Source organism: Quercus lobata, chromosome 2, assembly GCF_001633185.2.
Source record: "Quercus lobata isolate SW786 chromosome 2, ValleyOak3.0 Primary Assembly, whole genome shotgun sequence".
Lineage (NCBI taxonomy): Eukaryota > Viridiplantae > Streptophyta > Magnoliopsida > Fagales > Fagaceae > Quercus > Quercus lobata.
This window is the reverse complement of record NC_044905.1, coordinates 6,571,507-6,590,779: the sequence shown is the minus strand read 5'-3', so window position 1 is coordinate 6,590,779 and position 19,273 is coordinate 6,571,507. Positions and strand designations below refer to the sequence as shown.

At 33.2% G+C, this 19,273-nt stretch overlaps 3 protein-coding genes across 3 annotated transcripts; 1 reads left to right on the top strand and 2 right to left on the bottom strand.

Moving 5' to 3' along the window:
• Positions 1-3,812: 3,812 nt before the first annotated feature.
• LOC115975001 (cytochrome P450 CYP82D47-like) lies at positions 3,813-7,507 on the top strand. The gene is made up of 2 exons (XM_031095625.1): positions 3,813-4,778; positions 6,803-7,507. The coding sequence occupies exons 1-2, from the start codon at positions 3,813-3,815 to the stop codon at positions 7,421-7,423; spliced, it is 1,587 nt and encodes a 528-aa protein (XP_030951485.1). The 3' UTR covers positions 7,424-7,507.
• Positions 7,508-9,584: 2,077 nt separating this feature from the next.
• LOC115975000 (cytochrome P450 CYP82D47-like) lies at positions 9,585-12,344 on the bottom strand. Its single transcript, XM_031095623.1, has 2 exons — positions 11,379-12,344; positions 9,585-10,378 (listed from the first exon to the last, which is right to left on the bottom strand). Exons 1-2 carry the CDS (start codon positions 12,342-12,344, stop codon positions 9,752-9,754), a joined length of 1,593 nt encoding a protein of 530 aa, XP_030951483.1. The 3' UTR covers positions 9,585-9,751.
• Positions 12,345-17,027: 4,683 nt separating this feature from the next.
• On the bottom strand, positions 17,028-19,273 carry LOC115977907 (cytochrome P450 CYP82D47-like). The gene is made up of 2 exons (XM_031099938.1): positions 18,225-19,273; positions 17,028-17,873 (listed from the first exon to the last, which is right to left on the bottom strand). The coding sequence occupies exons 1-2, from the start codon at positions 19,173-19,175 to the stop codon at positions 17,250-17,252; spliced, it is 1,575 nt and encodes a 524-aa protein (XP_030955798.1). The 5' UTR covers positions 19,176-19,273; the 3' UTR covers positions 17,028-17,249.

Genomic DNA, 19,273 nt, shown 5'->3' with positions numbered 1-19,273 from the left:
TAATTTTTGTTGGAGTATTTGGGTTATATTTTAAATATTTGTTGTAGTGTTTGGGCTAAATTTTATTTCATTACAAGGCCAAGAATTATGTTGGGGGCAAGGAAAATTTTTGTTGGGCCAAGGGCAGTTAGGAAGAATTTTGTTGGGTTAAATCCTAATTTTTAAAATTTTATAAATAGTATTTTCAGGTCTAATAATAGCTCCGTCTCTATGTGTGTGTATATATTTTATGAAAGCAGAATTACATCAGATCAATTTGAACAGCATGTGAGATACATCATACATTCAAGAATGTCTTCTAAGCTCTATCCACGCCACTTCATACTCTACAAACTGTGCATGCATGTCTTGCAAAAATGTGAGCGACAGTATTTAAGTGCATTTTGTTGATTCTTTATTTGTTGAATGAACTCTTCAAAAGGAGTACGAAAAATTTTATTAAAAAAAAAAAAAAAAAAAAAGTAGTTTTTGATATAGAAGTATAGAACCTCAAAATAAGCTTTAAAAAAAATTTTTTAAAAAATTAAAAAAAAAACTCATAAAACTGACTTGTTCTTTTGGTTAAAATATTTTTTTTATAATCTCTTTTTGTTAAAATATTGTTTCTATTCTACTCCTTTTATTTTATTTTTTACGGCTCTTTAAACACACTCTCTTAGACCAAGAGTGCTTTGATTAGATTGTATACACAACGCAAGCTTTAATTCATTTGATTGTTGAAGATTCATAGATAAATTATCAGTGTCACTTAAGAAGTAAGAGTGAAATCTTACTATAAATTTCTACGCTTTACAACGGATAATTAAGAAAATTGAGCATCTCTATCCCAAAAAAAAAAAAAAAAAAACAAAAAAACCCAAACTGAGTGAGCATATTCTACAAACCAGCAATTTTTTTTTTTTTTTTGATGAACACAAACCAGCAAATATTATGCAAAGGAAAGTAGCTAGAAAAATAGCGAGACAACATTTCATCAAATCAAATTGCAATACTCCGAAGATCTTGATGTGAATTGTATATTCCACAAGCGAACTTTATTCAAAAAGATTTGATGGCAAGCGTTGTTTCATAACCACATCAAGTGGTGTGGATTTGATGTTTGTTAATCCAGAGGTGGCAGTCATATCAACTGGTACATTTGATGGGGGTGAGATTTCAAATGCATGTATGAGACTAGCCCAAGACCAAAGGGTTTGAGCTCAAAATTTTGACCCCTCACATCAACATCTTTGTGAGTAGTGAGAAATCTCTGAACTCTCTAATGGGTCAGACCACACACTAGGGTCTGTCTGGATCTTCCACAAATTGACCACTAGATGTGTGCCTTTTGTGACACTATCTTATTCTAATGAATCATCGTAATATTAGACCAAAGACTATGAAATCCGAAATCTTAAGGATATATGACTGAGATATGAGTCATATGACTGCTGTCTTCCTCTGTTACGTGTCTTTTTAGAATTTTTAATTTTACACAAAGACCGGAAAAAATTTAGGGGTTTTCTTAGTATAAAAAACTTGGACAAATTTCCCAAGTGGCTTAATTCTTTTTACTATATATATATATATATATATATATATATATATATATATATATATATATAAAGTAGTGGTTTTATTCTTAAGACAAAAAGAGCATAGTTAGAGACCGCTCAAAGTGAAGGGTTTTCTTGGCTTATTTGCAAGTTATCTAACTTGAGGTACGAATACAAATGGTTTTATTTTCTTTTTAGAATAAGGAATAAGGAGTAAGAAAAAGTACCTAAATCATATCTAATTGATTTAATTATATTATGGATTCATTTGACATTAATAATTATAAGTTTGATACACACAAAAAATCATAAGAAACAAAATACATTTACTTCAAGAAAATTATAACATTTGAACCCATAAGGAGGTTTCTTAAAATCCTCCTTAAAGAAAGGAGAAAATTCTAAAAAAATTTGCTTAACAAATTCTAAATTTCCTAGGAGGCTACAACAACAATATAAATGCTAAAGAAATCATTAGGAGGCTATGAGACCCTTAAGAAACCCTAGAAAACTTTAATTCGTATTAAGAATGAAATTAGACTAGAAAATAGGAAAAATGGCCAAAAAAAAAAAGGAAATCTTGGGAAATTTTAAAAAATCAACTCCTACATACTCGAGAAAATGTCCTAGAATAGACCACATTTTGCCTTTTAAATTGAAAGTTATAACAAAAAGAAAAATGAGCAAAAATAGCAAAAATGACTAAATGCAAGCCTAAATAAAGGAATTTTCCGAAAAGTGACATAGGTCCTGCTATAAAGTGATGATTTTTTTTAAGAGAGGGAGAGGTAAAGTGATAGTTTTAATCCTCACAAAGATTCCCTTAAGATCACCAAATTTCCCATGATTTTACTATTTGCTCCAATAAACTAGTACTTTTTTTTTTTTTTTTTGAAAACTCTTGTGTGTAAACTTCTAAGTGGCTCTCTATTCAAGAAAAGTTTGTATTATCCGTTTTACATCAGTTCTCAAAATCCATTGCACATCTTTCACGCCTGAATCATTCTCTCATATCATACCATAGCAAGAATATGTAAATTCTTCCCAATTATTATTCTTGTCCGATTCACAACTTAATCAAGCATCATATATAAACTAAAGATCATAGATGCCACAAAGGACCTAAAAGTTGTTGTCGATCGATTGAGAATTTTCTAACTACTTTGATCGACCACTAAATCTTTTATTACAATGAATCTTTTAAACTCTTCATGGAGTTGTTGGTGGAAGGCGTTTGTCATCTCGCAATTACTCAACCTCTATAAACGTGTCAAATGAGAACAAAGAGAAAAAAAAATGGAAAATTTTAATTTAAAAAAAAAGGGGGAAAATGCGTGCACTTCTTGTAGTCATAGCGTGTAAGATTTCAACATGGGCTTTTACAAGAAGAATAAGAATTTTCTAACAATTGCACACCCAAAGATTTAACCTGATTTCGTTGCAAAGGCCTTTCATCTTCCAGTCAAATGGAAGATGGATTGAAAACCATGGTAGTAACAAGTGTACTATCTAATAATTTTCCTGTGACCAGAAGGCAGAAGCTCATGTGAAGACTCCGGAAAAAGTCAAAAAACACATAATGTTCATTAATACTAAAGATGAGACATCATCATTCGTCACTACTGAATCACATAAACCTTCTGCAAATGATTTTTATATTTTTATTTTTGAAGGATTCAAGAAATGATTTACTAAATCCTATCCTATCGTTTACGGGTAAGAAAAAAGATACATTAAACACATCAAAAAGATCAACAATAGTGGGCCATGTCCGGCCTTAAAATATACCTTTCTCGGCCTTTCGGCTAAGGTCAAATGTCCGGCCTTAAAATAACAATTACATAGAAGATGCATTCCTCAGATAGATATTGATCTAGGCAAGTATACAAATATGTTAAAGAAGATGCATTCCTCATATAGATATTGATATAGGCAAGTATACAAATATGTTAAAAATTGTAATATAGGATCCGTTTGAATACAACTTATTTTTTCTGAAACTGAAAACTGAAAACTGAAAATACTGTAATATAATAATTTTTAAATATGTAAATAATACCGTAGGATCCATTTTTAATATTTTTAAATGCGTAAATAGTATATATACAATATATAAACAGTATATATATGGTTCATAAACAGTGATTTTGAGACTTAAAAAAAAAAGAAAACGCGTATTTGAAAACACAGACATGTATCCAAACCGGCACATATTAGTCTCTTATAAGAAGTAACCAAAAATATCCATCTCCTAAAACAGTACTTTAAGCTACAATAATGGACTTCCTTTTACAACATCTAAACACCAATATTATAGCTGGATTGCTTGCCATATTCATCGTTTTCTACTTTATCAACAACAGGTTTGGTTCTGCTAAGAGGAAAAAAGCACCAGAAGCTGCTGGAGGATGGCCTCTAATTGGTCACTTGCACCTATACACTGGATCCCAGCTCCCCCACATAAGTTTAGGAGCCTTAGCAGAAAAGTATGGACCAGTGTACACAATCCGAATTGGGGTTCATCCAGCTTTGGTGATTAGTAGTTGGGAATTAGCTAAGGAATGTTTCACTACCAATGATGTGGCCACATGTTCTCATGCCAAATCCATTGGTGCTAATCACTTGACTTACAACTATGCCATGTTGGGGTTCAGCCCTTATGGTCCTTTTTGGCGTAACATGCGCAAGATAACAGCTTTGGAGCTACTCTCAAATCGCCGGCTTGAGTTACTCAAAGATGTTAGAGCCTCGGAGATGGAGACCTCTTTGAAAAAGCTGTACAAGGTCTGGACAGAGAAGAAGGATATTGGGTCAGGTTATGTTTCTCTAGAGATGAAGCAATGGTTTGGGTACTTGACACTCAACGTTGTTCTTAGAATGGTTGTTGGGAAGCGATTCATCGGTGCCATGGATACAAGTGATGAGAAAGAGGCACCTAAGGCTCGTCAGTGTCAAAAGGCTTTTAGGGACTTCTTTCACTTGGTGGGTTTGTCGCTTGTGGGAGATGCTATTCCTTGGCTTGGATGGTTGGATTCATTATTGGGAGGGCATGAAAAGGCCATGAAGAAAACAGCGAAAGAGATGGACTTTTTGGTTACTGAGTGGTTGGAGGAGCACAAGCAGAGGAGAGCTTCGGGTGAGGGTAAAGGGCATCAAGACTTCATGGATGTCATGCTTTCAATCCTAGAGGGTGTTGACCTTGCTGGCTTTGATGCTGATACCGTCAACAAAGCCACGTGTTTGGTACGTATACCTAACTAATATAAAATGCTAATTGTATCCCAATCAATTGTTTATGAATGATTCTAGGGAGGGATCTAATCCCACATGACCATATGGTCCACATCCCTTAACATGTTGACAAGTGGTGGCTATAAGAATATTTTTTTAAGGTAATCATTAAAAAACTTAAATTATATAAAATTTAATAAAGAGATAACTTAAATATATCGATGTCACAAAAAAACAAAACAAAAAAAAAATTTATTACAAGTTATTTCTACTAACAAAGAGTAAAAGAAAAATTGACAAATAAGAAATAAAGTGGGAAGTGGGAATTGAAAATGCTAAGATGAGAGTAATAAAATAAGAGAATTAAAATATCAATAGAAAAGAGAAAGAAAAACTTATGATATTTGTTATAACTACGAGCTAAGTCATTAAGGAAAACAAAATTATTGCAACTGTAAACCTAAAAAGGACATAATTGCCAGCATTCTCAAGGAAAACTCATGAACTAAAATATTATTCTTGAGTCCTTTTTTCAAAGAAAAATGAAATTAGAGATTATTTTTATGTAATAGGCTGAAAGAGTTAAAAATTGGAATAATTATTTTTATTTTTCTTTTTGAATAGGTTTTTTGTTGAATAATTTGTTAACTCATTTTTGTTTGGTCTAGTCTTCCCCCCCCCCCCCCCCCCCCAGCGGGGGGATTATTTTTGTTGTTATTTGTGCTTCTTTTTTTTTTGGGTTTTTTAAGGGTTTTTTTGTTTGGGGGGGGGGGGGGTAAAGGGGCTAAGGATTATGTTTGTGGGGGACAAAATTATTTTTGGAGTAATATTACATCTACAACATTTTCAAAACAAATCTTATGCAATAATTTGTGATTAGTGGGTTAAAAACTAATGTCAATATTGAGCCAAAATTAGAATTAGTAACTGTTTCCCGCTTATTACATAAGATTTATTGTAAAATTATTATAAAAATATTGTGAATGTAGTATCACTTTTATTTTTACTGAACCAAAATTCTTATAATTTTCAAGTCAGTGTGGTCATTTTTATTAGGGTGGACCAAATAGGTTAATTTAGTGTGTGTGTGTGTGTGTGTGTATATATATATATATTTGCAAGTATATATATACATTTTTTGGCAAGTTAAGATGGTCCTATGACCACCCTAAGTTACAAGTAGTGTTGCCCATAATGTTGATGGATGGTGAGTAGTAGACACTTATTGTCTATTTTATTTATATGGACCTATAACTTTTGATTGATTACTCACAATCACACAAATCAGTAAATTCTAAAATTTGAGTAAAAATGGGTATATCTGTAATATTATTGATTATTTAGAAAGTTCTAATACTTTTTGGTTTCTTTATGGTTTCTTTCAAATAAAAATATTTTCATTTTTCTAAATTTGGTTGTGGCTTGAAATGTGAAAACAAATTGTTTTTGTTAAGAAAACAAATCCCAAATGAATGAAAAAAAAAAAAAAAAAAAAAATAATAAAATTTCGAATGTCTGTCAACCTTTGGCCTTTGGAGAGAGAGAGAGAGAGAGGAGAGGAGGATGAAGTAAATAGAGAGAAATTATCATTTAAAGATTTTTTTAATGGTGATGTGTAGTTTATTTGTGATGATCTGTCAAGTTAGTAATGTTCTAGTAAACATCTCCAATTTTTTATAGTATAGACAACGTTTAATTTTCAGCTGAATTGGGTTTGTTTTTTCCTTGATCATTGAAAATTGTGTTCCATTGATATGTGTTTTTTACTATAATAAATACTGGAGAAGTGTGCAATTCGTTTTCCACATAAACAATTGAAGCCTTTGATACTCGTGATTTAACAGTACTAGCGAGGATAATGATGTGCACAAGCATGTTTAAACATCAGTAATCTTAATTATTTATATCAATTATGTTTAATCAAAATTAATTTATAAAATACAAAAAAATGATATCAGCTAGGTAGATTTGTGTTATAAGAACCATTAATTTTGGTTATGAACAACTATTTTATTTTTTTAAATTACACCATGCAGAATATGATAGCAGGAGGCAACGACACAACCATGGTTACCTTGACCTGGGCACTCTCACTATTATTGAACAATCGCCACACTTTGAAGAAAGCCCAAGAGGAGTTGGACATCAAAGTTGGTAAAGGAAGACTAGTGAATGAAGCAGATATCAATAACTTGTTCTACCTTAAAGCCATTATCAAGGAGGCACTAAGGCTATACCCACCTGGAACACTTGTACCAAGAGAGTTCCATGAAGACTGCACCATTGGTGGCTACCATGTCACAAAAGGCACACGTCTAGTGGTCAATTTGTGGAAGATCCAGACAGACCCTAGTGTGTGGTCTGACCCATTAGAGTTCAAGCCAGAGAGATTTCTCACTACTCACAAAGATGTTGATGTGAGGGGTCAAAATTTTGAGCTCATACCCTTTGGTAGTGGTAGAAGAGCTTGCCCTGGGATATCTTTTGGTCTTCAAATGCTGCACTTGACTCTAGCTAGTCTCATACATGCATTTGAAATCTCAACCCCATCAAATGCACCGGTTGATATGTCTGCCACCTTTGGATTAACAAACATCAAATCCACACCACTTGATGTGGTTGTGAAACCACGCTTGCCATCAAATCTTTTTGAATAAAGTTTGCTTGTGGAATATACAATTCACATCAAGATCTGCGGAGTATTGCAATTTGATTTGATGAAATGTTGTCTCGGAATTTTTCTAGCTACTTTCCCTTGCATAGTATTTGCTGGTTTGTAGAATATGCTCAGTTTGGCTTCTTTTTTTGGATAGAGATGCTCAGTTTGCTTAATTATCCGTTGTGATAAAGAGTAGAAATTTATAGTAAGATTTCACTCTCACTCCTTAAGTGGTACAAATAATTTATCTATGAAACTTTAGCAATCAAAGGAATTAAAGCTTGTGTTGTGTATACAATTTGATCAAACTATTGGCCTAAGAGAGTGTGTTTGAAGAGTGGTAAAAAATTAAAAGGGTAAACTACAAGTTTAGTCCTTAACTTTTTTTATGCTATGTATTGATTTGGTCCTTAACATTTTAAATGTGTCAATTTAGTCCTAAATTTTTTAGCATTGTGTCCAAATGATCTCTGCCGTTAATTGATGGATGAAAAAGGTTGATGTGGCTAACAGTGATATTAAAATAATATTTTTTATGTTGAAATTGCCAAGTGTATTGCCATGTTACATATTTAAAAAAAAAAAGGTGTTTCTAATATATATATATATATATAACATGAAGGACTAAACCTTGTATTGCCACCTGTCCTTGCTTCATTTAAAATAAAAGGGGTAGAAAGAATAGAAACAATATTTTAACCAAATGAACAACTCATTTTATGAGTTTATTTTGGCTTATTTTGAGGTTCTATACTTCTATATCAAAAAATAATGGACTAATTGCAACTTAGTCACCTGTGGTTTGGCCGAAATTTAAATTGTTTATCCGTAATTTGAAATTTGACATTTTACCCACCTGAGATTAGCTCAGTTAGGATTTCATAACCTACTTCTGTTAAAAATGAGACTATATATGTAATTTTGCTCTCATTTTATGTCTCTCTCCTCCCAAAACATAAAAAAACATAAAAGAACAAGCTAAAACAAGATCAAAGAGTGAGGGTTTAGTAAAAATTAAGAACACACATTAGTCTCATTTTTAATATTTCCAATTGCTTCTTAGTGGACTTTAAATGCATAGACACCATAGTATAATAATGGAGCCTATAAAGATCCAAACACATTATGCTCGTTTGGAAGGCTCCAATTCTGGGCACCTGAATTTTTAACCACATTCCAAATTACGAAAATGTGTTGGGATAGAATTGATACCCTACAGTTCACATGAAGCTTTTGAAGAAAGCTGCCTTTTAATCTCTACTTTACCCATATGTGTTTCGATTTTAGATTTTTTTTCTGTTCCATAACGTGGTGTTCAATGATTTAAGGCACCTTTTTTTTTCTCACTTTCTTTTCCTTTTCTTTTCTTTTTGTTTTAGTCATAGACTCAATAGTACAGACTATAGATTTCTGCAAAATGCATTGTACAGTTTTATCTAAACGAGTGGGTACAATTTCATTCAGGTCTTATAGAATTCAAAAGGTAGCTCTTGTTCTTAATTTTCACTATACCCTCACTTTTTGATCTTGTTTTCCTTTGTTCTTTTATGTTTTTTATGTTTTGGAGGAGAGTGACATAAAATGGAAGCAAAATTACATATTTAGTCCCATTTTTAACAAAAGTATGTTACAGAATCCTAACTGAGCTAATCTCAGGTAGATAAAATGCCAAATTTCAAATCACAGGTAAGCAACTCAAATTTTAACCAAACCACATGTGGATAAGTTATAATTAGCCCAAAAATAATTTTTGAGTACTCCTTTTGTAGAGTTCATTCAACAAATAAGAATCAACAAAACGCGCTCAAAAGGGGAAGCAAATAATGTCACTCACATTTTATCAAGACATGCATGCACAATTTGTAGAGGATGAAGTGGCGCGGATAGAACTTATTAGAAGACATTCTTGATTGTATGATGTATCTCACATGCTTTTCAAATTGATTTGATGTAACTCTGCTGTCAATAATTTTATTAGAAACTTAACACATTATATCTTTTTAAGAAATTAAATTCTATAAGAATATGGTGTAAAACCTAAGTTTTACACCTTCCAATTCTAATATGTCATATCATTATATTATATTAATTTAAATTCACTGTTAGGCACGTTAACCTTTTTTCATTCATCACTTAACGGTAGAGACCATTTTGATATAATACCAAAAAGTTTAGGACTAAAATGACACATTTAAAACAAATTCTACAAACCAGCAAATACCATGCAAGGGAAAGTAGCTAGAAAAATTCCGAGACAACATTTCATCAAATCAAATTGCAATACTCCGCAGATCTTGATGTGAATTGTATATTCCACAAGCAAACTTTATTCAAAAAGATTTGATGGCAAGCGTGGTTTCACAACCACATCAAGTGGTGTGGATTTGATGTTTGTTAATCCAAAGGTGGCAGTCATATCAACCGGTGCATTTGATGGGGTTGAGATTTCAAATGCATGTATGAGACTAGCCAGAGTCAAGTGCAGCATTTGAAGGCCAAAAGATATCCCAGGGCAAGCTCTTCTACCACTACCAAAGGGTATGAGCTCAAAATTTTGACCCCTCACATCAACATCTTTGTGAGTACTAGTGAGAAATCTCTCTGGCTTGAACTCTAATGGGTCAAACCACACACTAGGGTCTGTCTGGATCTTCCACAAATTGACCACTAGACGTGTGCCTTTTGTGACATGGTAGCCACCAATGGTGCAGTCTTCATGGAACTCTCTCGGTCCTGAAAGTGGTCCAGGTGGGTATATCCTTAGTGCCTCTTTGATAATGGCTTGAAGGTAGAACAAGTTATTGATATCTGCTTCATTCACTAGTCTTCCTTTACCAACTTTGATGTCCAATTCCTCTTGGGCTTTCTTCAAAGCGTCGCGATTGTTCAATAATAGTGAGAGTGCCCAGGTCAAGGTAACCATGACTGTGTCGTTGCCTCCTGCTATCATATTCTGCGTGGTATAATTTTATATATATATTTAAAGTAGTTGTTCATAACCAAAATTAATGGTTCTTAAACAGAAATCTACTTAGCTGAGATAATTTATTTAAAATTTTTTACATTAATTTTGATCCAACATAATTGATGTAAATAATTAAGATGTATGTCATTGTTAAAACATATATGCTTGTGCACATAATTTATCCTCGCTAGTATTGTTAAATCACGGTATCTAAGGCTGCAATTGTTTATGTGGAAAGCGAATTCCGCATTTTTTAGTATTTATTTTAGTAAAAAACACACATCAATGGAAAACATTTTCAATGATCAAGGAAAAACAAGCCCAATTGAGCCGAAAACGTTGTCTTACTCTTAAAAAAGTTGAAAATGTTTACTAGAACATTACAAACTTGACAGACCATCACAAATAAACTTCAAATCATCATTAAAAAAATCTTCAAATGATAATATCTCTCTCCAAAGGCCAACGGTTGACGGGCATTTGAAATTTTTTTTATTTATTATATGACACCATACAACACAAGTCACTAGTTCCACCTAAATTTTCAGGTAGATTTCAAAATTAGGTTCTACTTTTCCATTAGGCCTTTTCTTTTCATTTGGGATCTGTTTTCCTAACAAAAACTTTTTTTTCTTAATTTCAAGCCACAATCAAATATAGAAAAATGAAAATATTTTTACTCAAAAAAAAAAAAAAAAAAAAAACCAAAAAGTTGTAGAGTTTCCTAAATAATCAACAATATTACAGACACACCAATTTTTACATTTAATTTTATAATAATTTGTTGATTTATGTGATTATCAGTGATTAACTAAAAGTGATAAGTCTATGTAAATAAAATAGACAAAAGGTACTACTCACAATCACATGAATATGAATGCGCATCGACATGCGGGATGTGGTCATTTGAAATTAGATTTCTCCCTAGAATTATTCCTAAATAATTGATTCAGATACATAGCAATTTATATTACTTAGGTATACGTACCAAACATGTGGCTTTGTTGACGGTATCAGCATCAAAGCCAGCAAGGTCAACACCCTCTAGGATTGAAAGCATGACATCCATGAAATCTTGATGCCCTTTACCCTCACCTGAAGCTCTCCTCTGCTTGTGCTCCTCCAACCACTCAGTAACCAAAAAGTCCATCTCTTTCGCTGTTTTCTTCATGGCCTTTTCATGCCCTCCCAATAATGAATCCAACCATCCAAGCCAAGGAATAGCATCTCCCACCAGAGACAACCCCACCAGGTGAAAGAAGTCCCTAAAAGCCTTTTGACACCTACGAGCCTTAGGTGCCTCTTTCTCATCACTTGTAGCCATGGCACCAAAGAATCGCTTTCCAACAACCATTCTAAGAACCACGTTGAGTGTCAAGTCCCCAAACCATTGCTTCATCTCTAGAGAAACAGAACCTGACCCAATATCCTTCTTCTCGGTCCAGACCTTGTACAACTCTTTCAAAGAGGTCTCCATCTCTGAGGCTCTAACATCTTTGAGTAACTCAAGCCTGCGATTTGAGAGTAGCTCCAAAGCGATTATTTTGCGCACGTCACGCCAAAAAGGACCATAAGGGCTGAACCCAAACATGGCATAGTTGTAACTCAAGTGGTTAGCAGCAATGAATTTAGGACGAGAACATGTGGCCACATCATTGGTGGTGAAACATTCCTTAGCTATTTCCCAACTACTAACCACCAAAGCTGGATGAACCCCAATTCGGATTGTGTACACTGGTCCATACTTTTCTGCTAAGGCTCCTAAATTTATGTGGGGGAGCTGGGATCCAGTGAATAGGTGCAAGTGACCAATTAGAGGCCATCCTCCAGCAGCTTCTGGTGCTTTTTTCCTCTTGGCAGAACCAAACCTGTTGTTGATAAAGTAGGATACGATGAATATTGCAATCAATCCAGCTATAATATTGATGTTTAGATGTGGTAAAAGGAAGTCCATTATTGTAGCTTAAACTGTTTTAGGAGATGGATATTTTTGGTTACTTGTAACTTGTAAGAGAACATGTCCCAGTTTGACAATTGACATATTTCATGTTTGTATACTTGCCTGGATCAATATCTATCTGAGGAATGCATCTTCTATGTAATTGTTATTTTAAGGCTGGACATGGTCCATATCGTTGATCTTTTTGATGTGTTTAATATATCTTTTTGCATACCCTGACAAGATAGGATAAGATTTAATAATTCGTTTGTTGAATCCTTCAAAGTAAAAAATAAAAATAATCATTTGCAAAAGGTTTATCTGATTCACTAGTGATGAATGATGACGTCTCATCTCTAGCTAGTATTAGAGTACGTTTGGGTTGCGCTGATTTCCAGCGCGTCTGTGTTTTTCTCTTTTTTTTTTTTTTGGTTTTTTTTTCACGCCTTTTTTAGACTTGTAGTTACTGTTCATACAATGTTCAATGAACAGTAAGAGCAAAGTTTGACTTTTCAAACATTTTTTAGTTAATCAATGCACATCGTATACTGTTCACAGACCCATAAATTTCACTTTTCAGTAACTTTTTTATTAAAAATAGGTCTCATGGTACTATTCACACATTTAAAAATTATTTTGCTACAGTGTTTTTCAATTTTCAATTTCAGTTTTCAGTTTTCAACTGTATCCAAACCGACCTTAATATTCATTAAGAGTGTTTTTTTCCGGAATCTTCACATCAGCTTTCTGGTCACAGGAAAATAATTAGATAGTACACTTGTTACTACCATCACCATGTTTCAATCCATCTTCCATTTGAATGGACGATGGAATGAAAGACCTTTGCAACGAAACCGGGTTGAATCTTTGGGTGTACGCTTGCGCTAAAGAATTCTTGTTCGTAAAAGCCCATGTTTTTTTCTTTTTTTAAAAGAGGAAAAGCCCCTGTTGAAATCACAGCATAACATGTACTATAAAACAATGTCCACTTCTTTTATACGCAACGCAAGGTTTGGGACTTATTGGGCTTATTTGCAATTCATGGATTATTCTGCAGAGGCTTTTCTTGGTGGGCTTCCTCTTTCTTTAATGCGTTTTGGGCCTTTCGTGGGCCCACTTTTACTTTTTCTTATGGGCTTCATGTTGAAGATTGCTTTCTCCCATTTTTCTCAACTGCTGCTGCTAGAGGAATTTTGCAACGAGTCCTCTTTTCATGCCACTTAACCGATTCTTCTTTCTTTCCCTGCTCTCTTGGGCTTTCCCACCAGGCTTGGGGTTTTGTTTGCTAGCCCATGATATTAAAAAATGGGCATCAACATCAGTTAAGCTACAAAGCCTCTTGACAGTGGCTTAATTCTTTTTGGCAATGCAAGACATTCAATATATTGCACTGTATATCGACAAAAAATATAGAAGACTTTAGCCTTTACTTGGTGTGAGTTTGCAACCGCTTATTTAGCTAAAATTAAAAATTATTTGTTGAAAGTATAAAAAATATATTAAAAAATAAGTTGAATAGTACAGTTGGACCTATAAATAGTGTAAAAAGTACAATAAAATTCATAAATAATAACAAAAATCAACTGAAAGTAAAAGTAAACTGAAAAATTCGGCTCATCTGAAAATATACAAAAAGATGCTTAGGGGGTGTTTGATACACCATTTCAAACAATTTTTTGTTTTTAAACAATATTATAAGTATTTTTATATATTTTTTCACCTATACATATTTTCACATATATTTTCAAACAACAACTTTTAATTTTTAAATGCATATATCAAACATCTCTCCCTAGTTACAACACCAAGCTGAAAGAGTTGAAACTAATGGATGCACAGACAAACTTTTGTTGGTTTGTAATAAGGGTACGTATATCTGAGCTTTTCGGCTGTGGGATTAACAATTCCCAATAAATAATAGAATTCAAGATTCGATCGATATTGTTAATTTGGACCCAGGCGGGTAGGTCTGCATGTAGGTCTGCATGTACTTATCCAATTTCCAACATCTAAAATCAACTCAAGACTCGAGAGTAACGATTTTCTAACTTATGTTTGTCAAAAGCTTGTCACTCATAATTATTTAGGTCAAAAAGTTACGAATGTTAGTAGGTGAAATGTACCAGGGAACTTAGTTGTCACTTTCTTGAATGATGACTCAAGAATATATTTAGGGTCAAGTCAATTAGATCGGATAATATCCAAAGACACGAAAACACATCTTCTTCCAAATAAAGCAAAAATTACGTTGAGATTAGAATTCGATTCTTTACGATTATTTTAAAAATAGATTTGTACGATGTGATATTAAATGTTTTAAAAGATTTGAATTAATTTTTTTTATTACTAATTAATTTTGAAATAAAATTGCACAATTCACAATCTGACAAATTAGCTTTATGTCCCTATATTTTAATGAATGTTCATTTTGGTATTTTTGTTTTAAAAATATTCAATTTGGTTTTAGCAAAGTTTTATTTGTAATGGAACTTGATGGCATGACCAACGAATGATGGTCTGGTATATACATGATTAATAAAATAATAATAATAATAAATATTAAACTAACATTAAAAACTACATCAACATTTTAATAAATAAATAAAATTCACACTAGAAAAAATATTTTAAAAATGTATTAAAAAAGAAAACTCAATTTACAACTTTTATTTTTAACTTCCAATTTCTTGGCAACCAAACTCATACCAAAAATTAAACATCTAAGACTTGTCAACAAAGAAATGGATCAAGAATCAATTTTTTTTCTCTTCCTTCTCACACGCCAAATGAAAACATTGAAAATGTTTTCAAAAAGCACTAGCCACACCAATTCTTCGAAAAGCTAATCGCATTTTGTCTGTAATGTTTATTATTTGTTATTAAAAAAAATATATTCACAGATCCATGAAATTCAATTTGGTTTTTATTATATATATGTTTCTTCATTTTCTTCCTAGAGAAAGAGAACCTAGGGTTTCAAGATAAATGATATATTTAATTCTGTGATAAATAATTTGCAGCGACGATCGTTTGCATGTGTCACGAGGAGAAAGACTCTTCATCGCCATATCCTGATCAGGGGCGAGGGGTCTTGGCTAGGCATGGGAGAAAATAAGAGATAAAATTAGAAAAGGGAGATACTGGGGTTTGATTTTGTTGAATTTGTTTCTTGATCCATTCTAGGGATTTTATTTTTAGTGGAGTTTGAATTTGATTGATTTGATTTTACAAAAAAATCTTTATTGAAAATTTGAAATTGATCTCTATTTAGATACATATTCGTGTTTTTCTTACTTGAGTTTTGAGTTTATAAGTTCAACTTTTAATTTTTATATATAGTTTTTTAAAACTTTTTTTTTCTCCCTTCATGGAAGTATAAGTATACTTTATCATTCAGCAAAAAATTTCAACAAAAGATTAAATAAGTTATTTCCAAACATATACAAATTCACCAAAATCAAAAAAACTTAAAAATTTCTTTTTTAAGGAATCAGTAAGAAATTTTTATAACACAACAGATTATGAAGCCAAAAACCAGCAGAAATGAGAGTAAACTCTGCATCAAACGGCATAGACATAGCAACTTTCGCTTCAACACCAATACACATGGTCCAGGACCTTGCAAAGCAACAAGGGGAGCCAAAAGTCAGATTCCATGACCATCACAGACTAGCCAAAAGTCAGCAAAGGGCATCAAAATTGAATTATTATTCTATACTGTCTGCAAAACTCAGTAGAACACGCCAAATAGACGGGCTGAGCGGCTCCCGCCAAAAGCAAGGAGATAATTGAACGTGTCTGTTAACTCACTTTGGATTTTCCATAATACCTTGGACACCTGTCCAATATCAGTTCGTCCTTGGTTGATTTTTTTTTTTTTTTTTTGCCAGACAGAATTGGTAGATAACGGAGAGTGACTTCTACATTACTAGATTTCTTTTCTTCTTTTCTTTTTTTGGATTTTACTAACATATCCTCATACATTAATAAACCACTTTTAAATTTTTTTTGTAAAAAATGAAAAGCTGTTAACTTTTTTTTTACATTGTTTTCAATTTTTCATAAAAATTTCCTAGTTGGATCTTTTTTTTTTTAAATTAATAATATCATACATTTTGTTATAATTGTTTTACATGATAAATTGTATGTAGTTAAAAAAAAAAAAAAAAAAAAGAGTGAGCCCATGTAATTGCAACCGACAATCAATTGTTGTCAGTTGTGATGTGTGGCACTATTGTTGTTTATTATTATTATTATTATTATTATTTTGGTATTTGGATCCACTTTTTAAAGAGTGAACCAATTTTTATTTTTATTTTTTTCCTCTGGTGTGTATCTCTTGTCGTGAAATATTTAAATGACAAAATTTAGTTATAACTTAAAGTTACAATCTTGTTTAATTTAAGCAAAACACTAATATTTTGAGTTTTTTTAAAAATAATTTTTTATGTTTAATATTTGGGATAAAAGATATTTGAATCTTAAATGTTTAGGTTGAAAACATCAAGAAGTGCAAAATGATCAACATTAATACCCTTAACTACTAGTACTTCAAATTGAGTAAAACAATTTTATTTCCTCTAATAAGCAAGTCTATAATAATTTCGGAAAGGGGGAGATTATGCAACAAAAGCCAGGAGGAAGAGGGCAAAATTTTAAAGAGTAAACCAACTTCAGAATTTATTGAATCATACATCATGCTCGGCAATGAGTTTTACAGCAGCAAGCCTCCTAACTATATATATATATATATAAAGGAAACTGATATTTCGTTAACAGAAATTGGAGTACAACAGAAAGCACATGGGACTCTTAAATTATTATTACTCCATAACCAATACAAATCAAACATAACTAAATTCTGATGCAATCCCTCACCAAACCATAATAGCTCTATTATTTGATGTGATAGATTATTCTTTATGCATCAAAGAATGAAGGCAGGCGTGGTTTGACGAGAACATCAAGTGGTGTAGCTTTGAAGTTTGTAAGCCCTAAGCTCCCAGTCATATCAACCAATTCATTTGATGAAGCTGAGATTTCAAAAGCATGTAGCAAACTAGCTAATGCTAAGCTTGTCATTTGAAGACCAAAAGCCAGTCCAGGACAAGCTCTTCTACCACTACCAAATGGAAGGAACTCAAAATGGTGGCCCTTAAGATCGATATCCTTGTGGGTTGTTAGAAATCTCTCTGGCTTGAACTCAAGTGGTTCGGACCATATACGAGGGTCTGTTTGAATCTTCCAAAGATTCACCATTAATCGAGTGCCTTTGGTAACATGGTAGCCACCTATGTTGCTATCCTCAGCGAATTCACGTAGTCCTAGAAGTGGTGCAGCTGGGTATAATCGAAGTGTCTCTTTAACAATGGCTTGGAGGTAGTCCAGCTTATTGATATCGGATTCATTTACAAGTCTTCCTTTTCCCACATGGATATCCAGTTCTTCTTGAGCTTTTCTTAGAACATGGCGGTTGTTCAACAATAGTGAAAGAGCCCATGTCAAAGTACCTGTGGTTGAGTCACTGCCTCCTGCAATCATACTCTGCAAAATGCAATCTCCATGTCAAGATAGAGCAACAAAAAATCAATAATTAAAAGTCTGTTTAGACACCTCAGTTTTTCTATAATTTATTTGTATAGTGATTATCAAAATATATAATTTTTTATAATTTTTATATTAAATGTTTGACGGACACCTACAATCTAATTTGTTTCCAAAAATACCTAGAAGTCTCTATCATACAATAACTGTGACAAAAAGAAAAAAGATTTTTTTGTCTACCCAAACTGATACCCAAAAGATTGTCAAAACTTATTAGTAATATTATTAAGTTTATTTGGCTTATGCACTAATTTTAAATTAAAAATAAATAAAATGGTGAGTAGTGCTTACCAAGCATGTGGCTTTGGTGACAGTATCAGCGTCAAAACCACCAAGGTTAGCTCCATTAAGGATAGACAACATGACATCCATGAAATCTTGCTCTCCTAGTTTTGCTTCACCTGAAGCTTTCTTCTCCTTGTGCTCTTCCAACCACTCTGTAACTATACCATCCAACTCTTTTGCTGTTTTCTTCATGGCCTTCTCATACCCACCCAAATCCAACCACCCAAGGTAAGGAATAGCATCCCCAACCACAAAAAGCCCAGCCAAATGAAAGAACTCTCTCAATGCCTCATGACACCTTCGAGCCTCATCACTCGCAGCACTAGTACCATAGTACCTCTTTCCAGCAACCATTCTAAGAATCACATTTAGACTTAGGTCCCCAAACCATTGCTTCATGTCCACCAAAACATGGTCTTTATTGCCACTTTTTTTCTCTTCCCAAAACTTATATAGCTCCTTCAAAGAGGTCTCCATCTCAGAGGCTTTGACACCTTTGAGTAGTTCAAGCCTGCGAGTTGAGAGTAGCTCTAAAGAGGTAATCTTGCGTATTTCACGCCAGTAAGGACCATAGGAAGTGAAAGCTAACATGGCATAGTTGTAACCAAAATGTTTCCCACTAATTATTTTGGGTCGAGAACAAAGGGAAACATCATTGGTGGTGAAGCATTCTTTGGCTAACTCGCTAGTACTGATCACCAAAGCTGGGTGCACCCCAACTCGAATGGTGAATGCTGGTCCATACTTGTCAGCTAAGGCTCCCAATGTCATGTGGGGAAGTTGAGAACCTCCTGCTAATAAGCGGAGATGACCTATTAGAGGCCATCCACCGGCTGCTTCTGGTGCTTTTCGAGCTTTGGGAGCTCTCAATCTTCTTAGTATAACATAGGAAAAGAAAAGTATGGCAAGGAGGCCAACTAGATTTGTGTTGAAGTATGGTAGAAAGGAGAAGTCCATTTTAGATATGGGACTTTTTAGAGGGAAAGACAATGAGATATTTGGGTGGAAAGAGAGGATAGAGATGTCTCTCGCAATAATTGCTTTGGCCGAAAGAT

Coding starts and splice junctions, on each gene's coding strand:
- LOC115977907 (XM_031099938.1), bottom strand. CDS start 19,175: ATGGACTTCTCCTTTCTACCATACTTCAACACAAATCTAGTTGGCCTC. Junction 17,874..18,224: donor TCACCAAAGCCACATGCTTG/GTAAGCACTACT, acceptor TGCATTTTGCAG/AGTATGATTGCAGGAGGCAG.
- LOC115975001 (XM_031095625.1), top strand. CDS start 3,813: ATGGACTTCCTTTTACAACATCTAAACACCAATATTATAGCTGGATTG. Junction 4,779..6,802: donor TCAACAAAGCCACGTGTTTG/GTACGTATACCT, acceptor TACACCATGCAG/AATATGATAGCAGGAGGCAA.
- LOC115975000 (XM_031095623.1), bottom strand. CDS start 12,344: ATGGACTTCCTTTTACCACATCTAAACATCAATATTATAGCTGGATTG. Junction 10,379..11,378: donor TCAACAAAGCCACATGTTTG/GTACGTATACCT, acceptor TATACCACGCAG/AATATGATAGCAGGAGGCAA.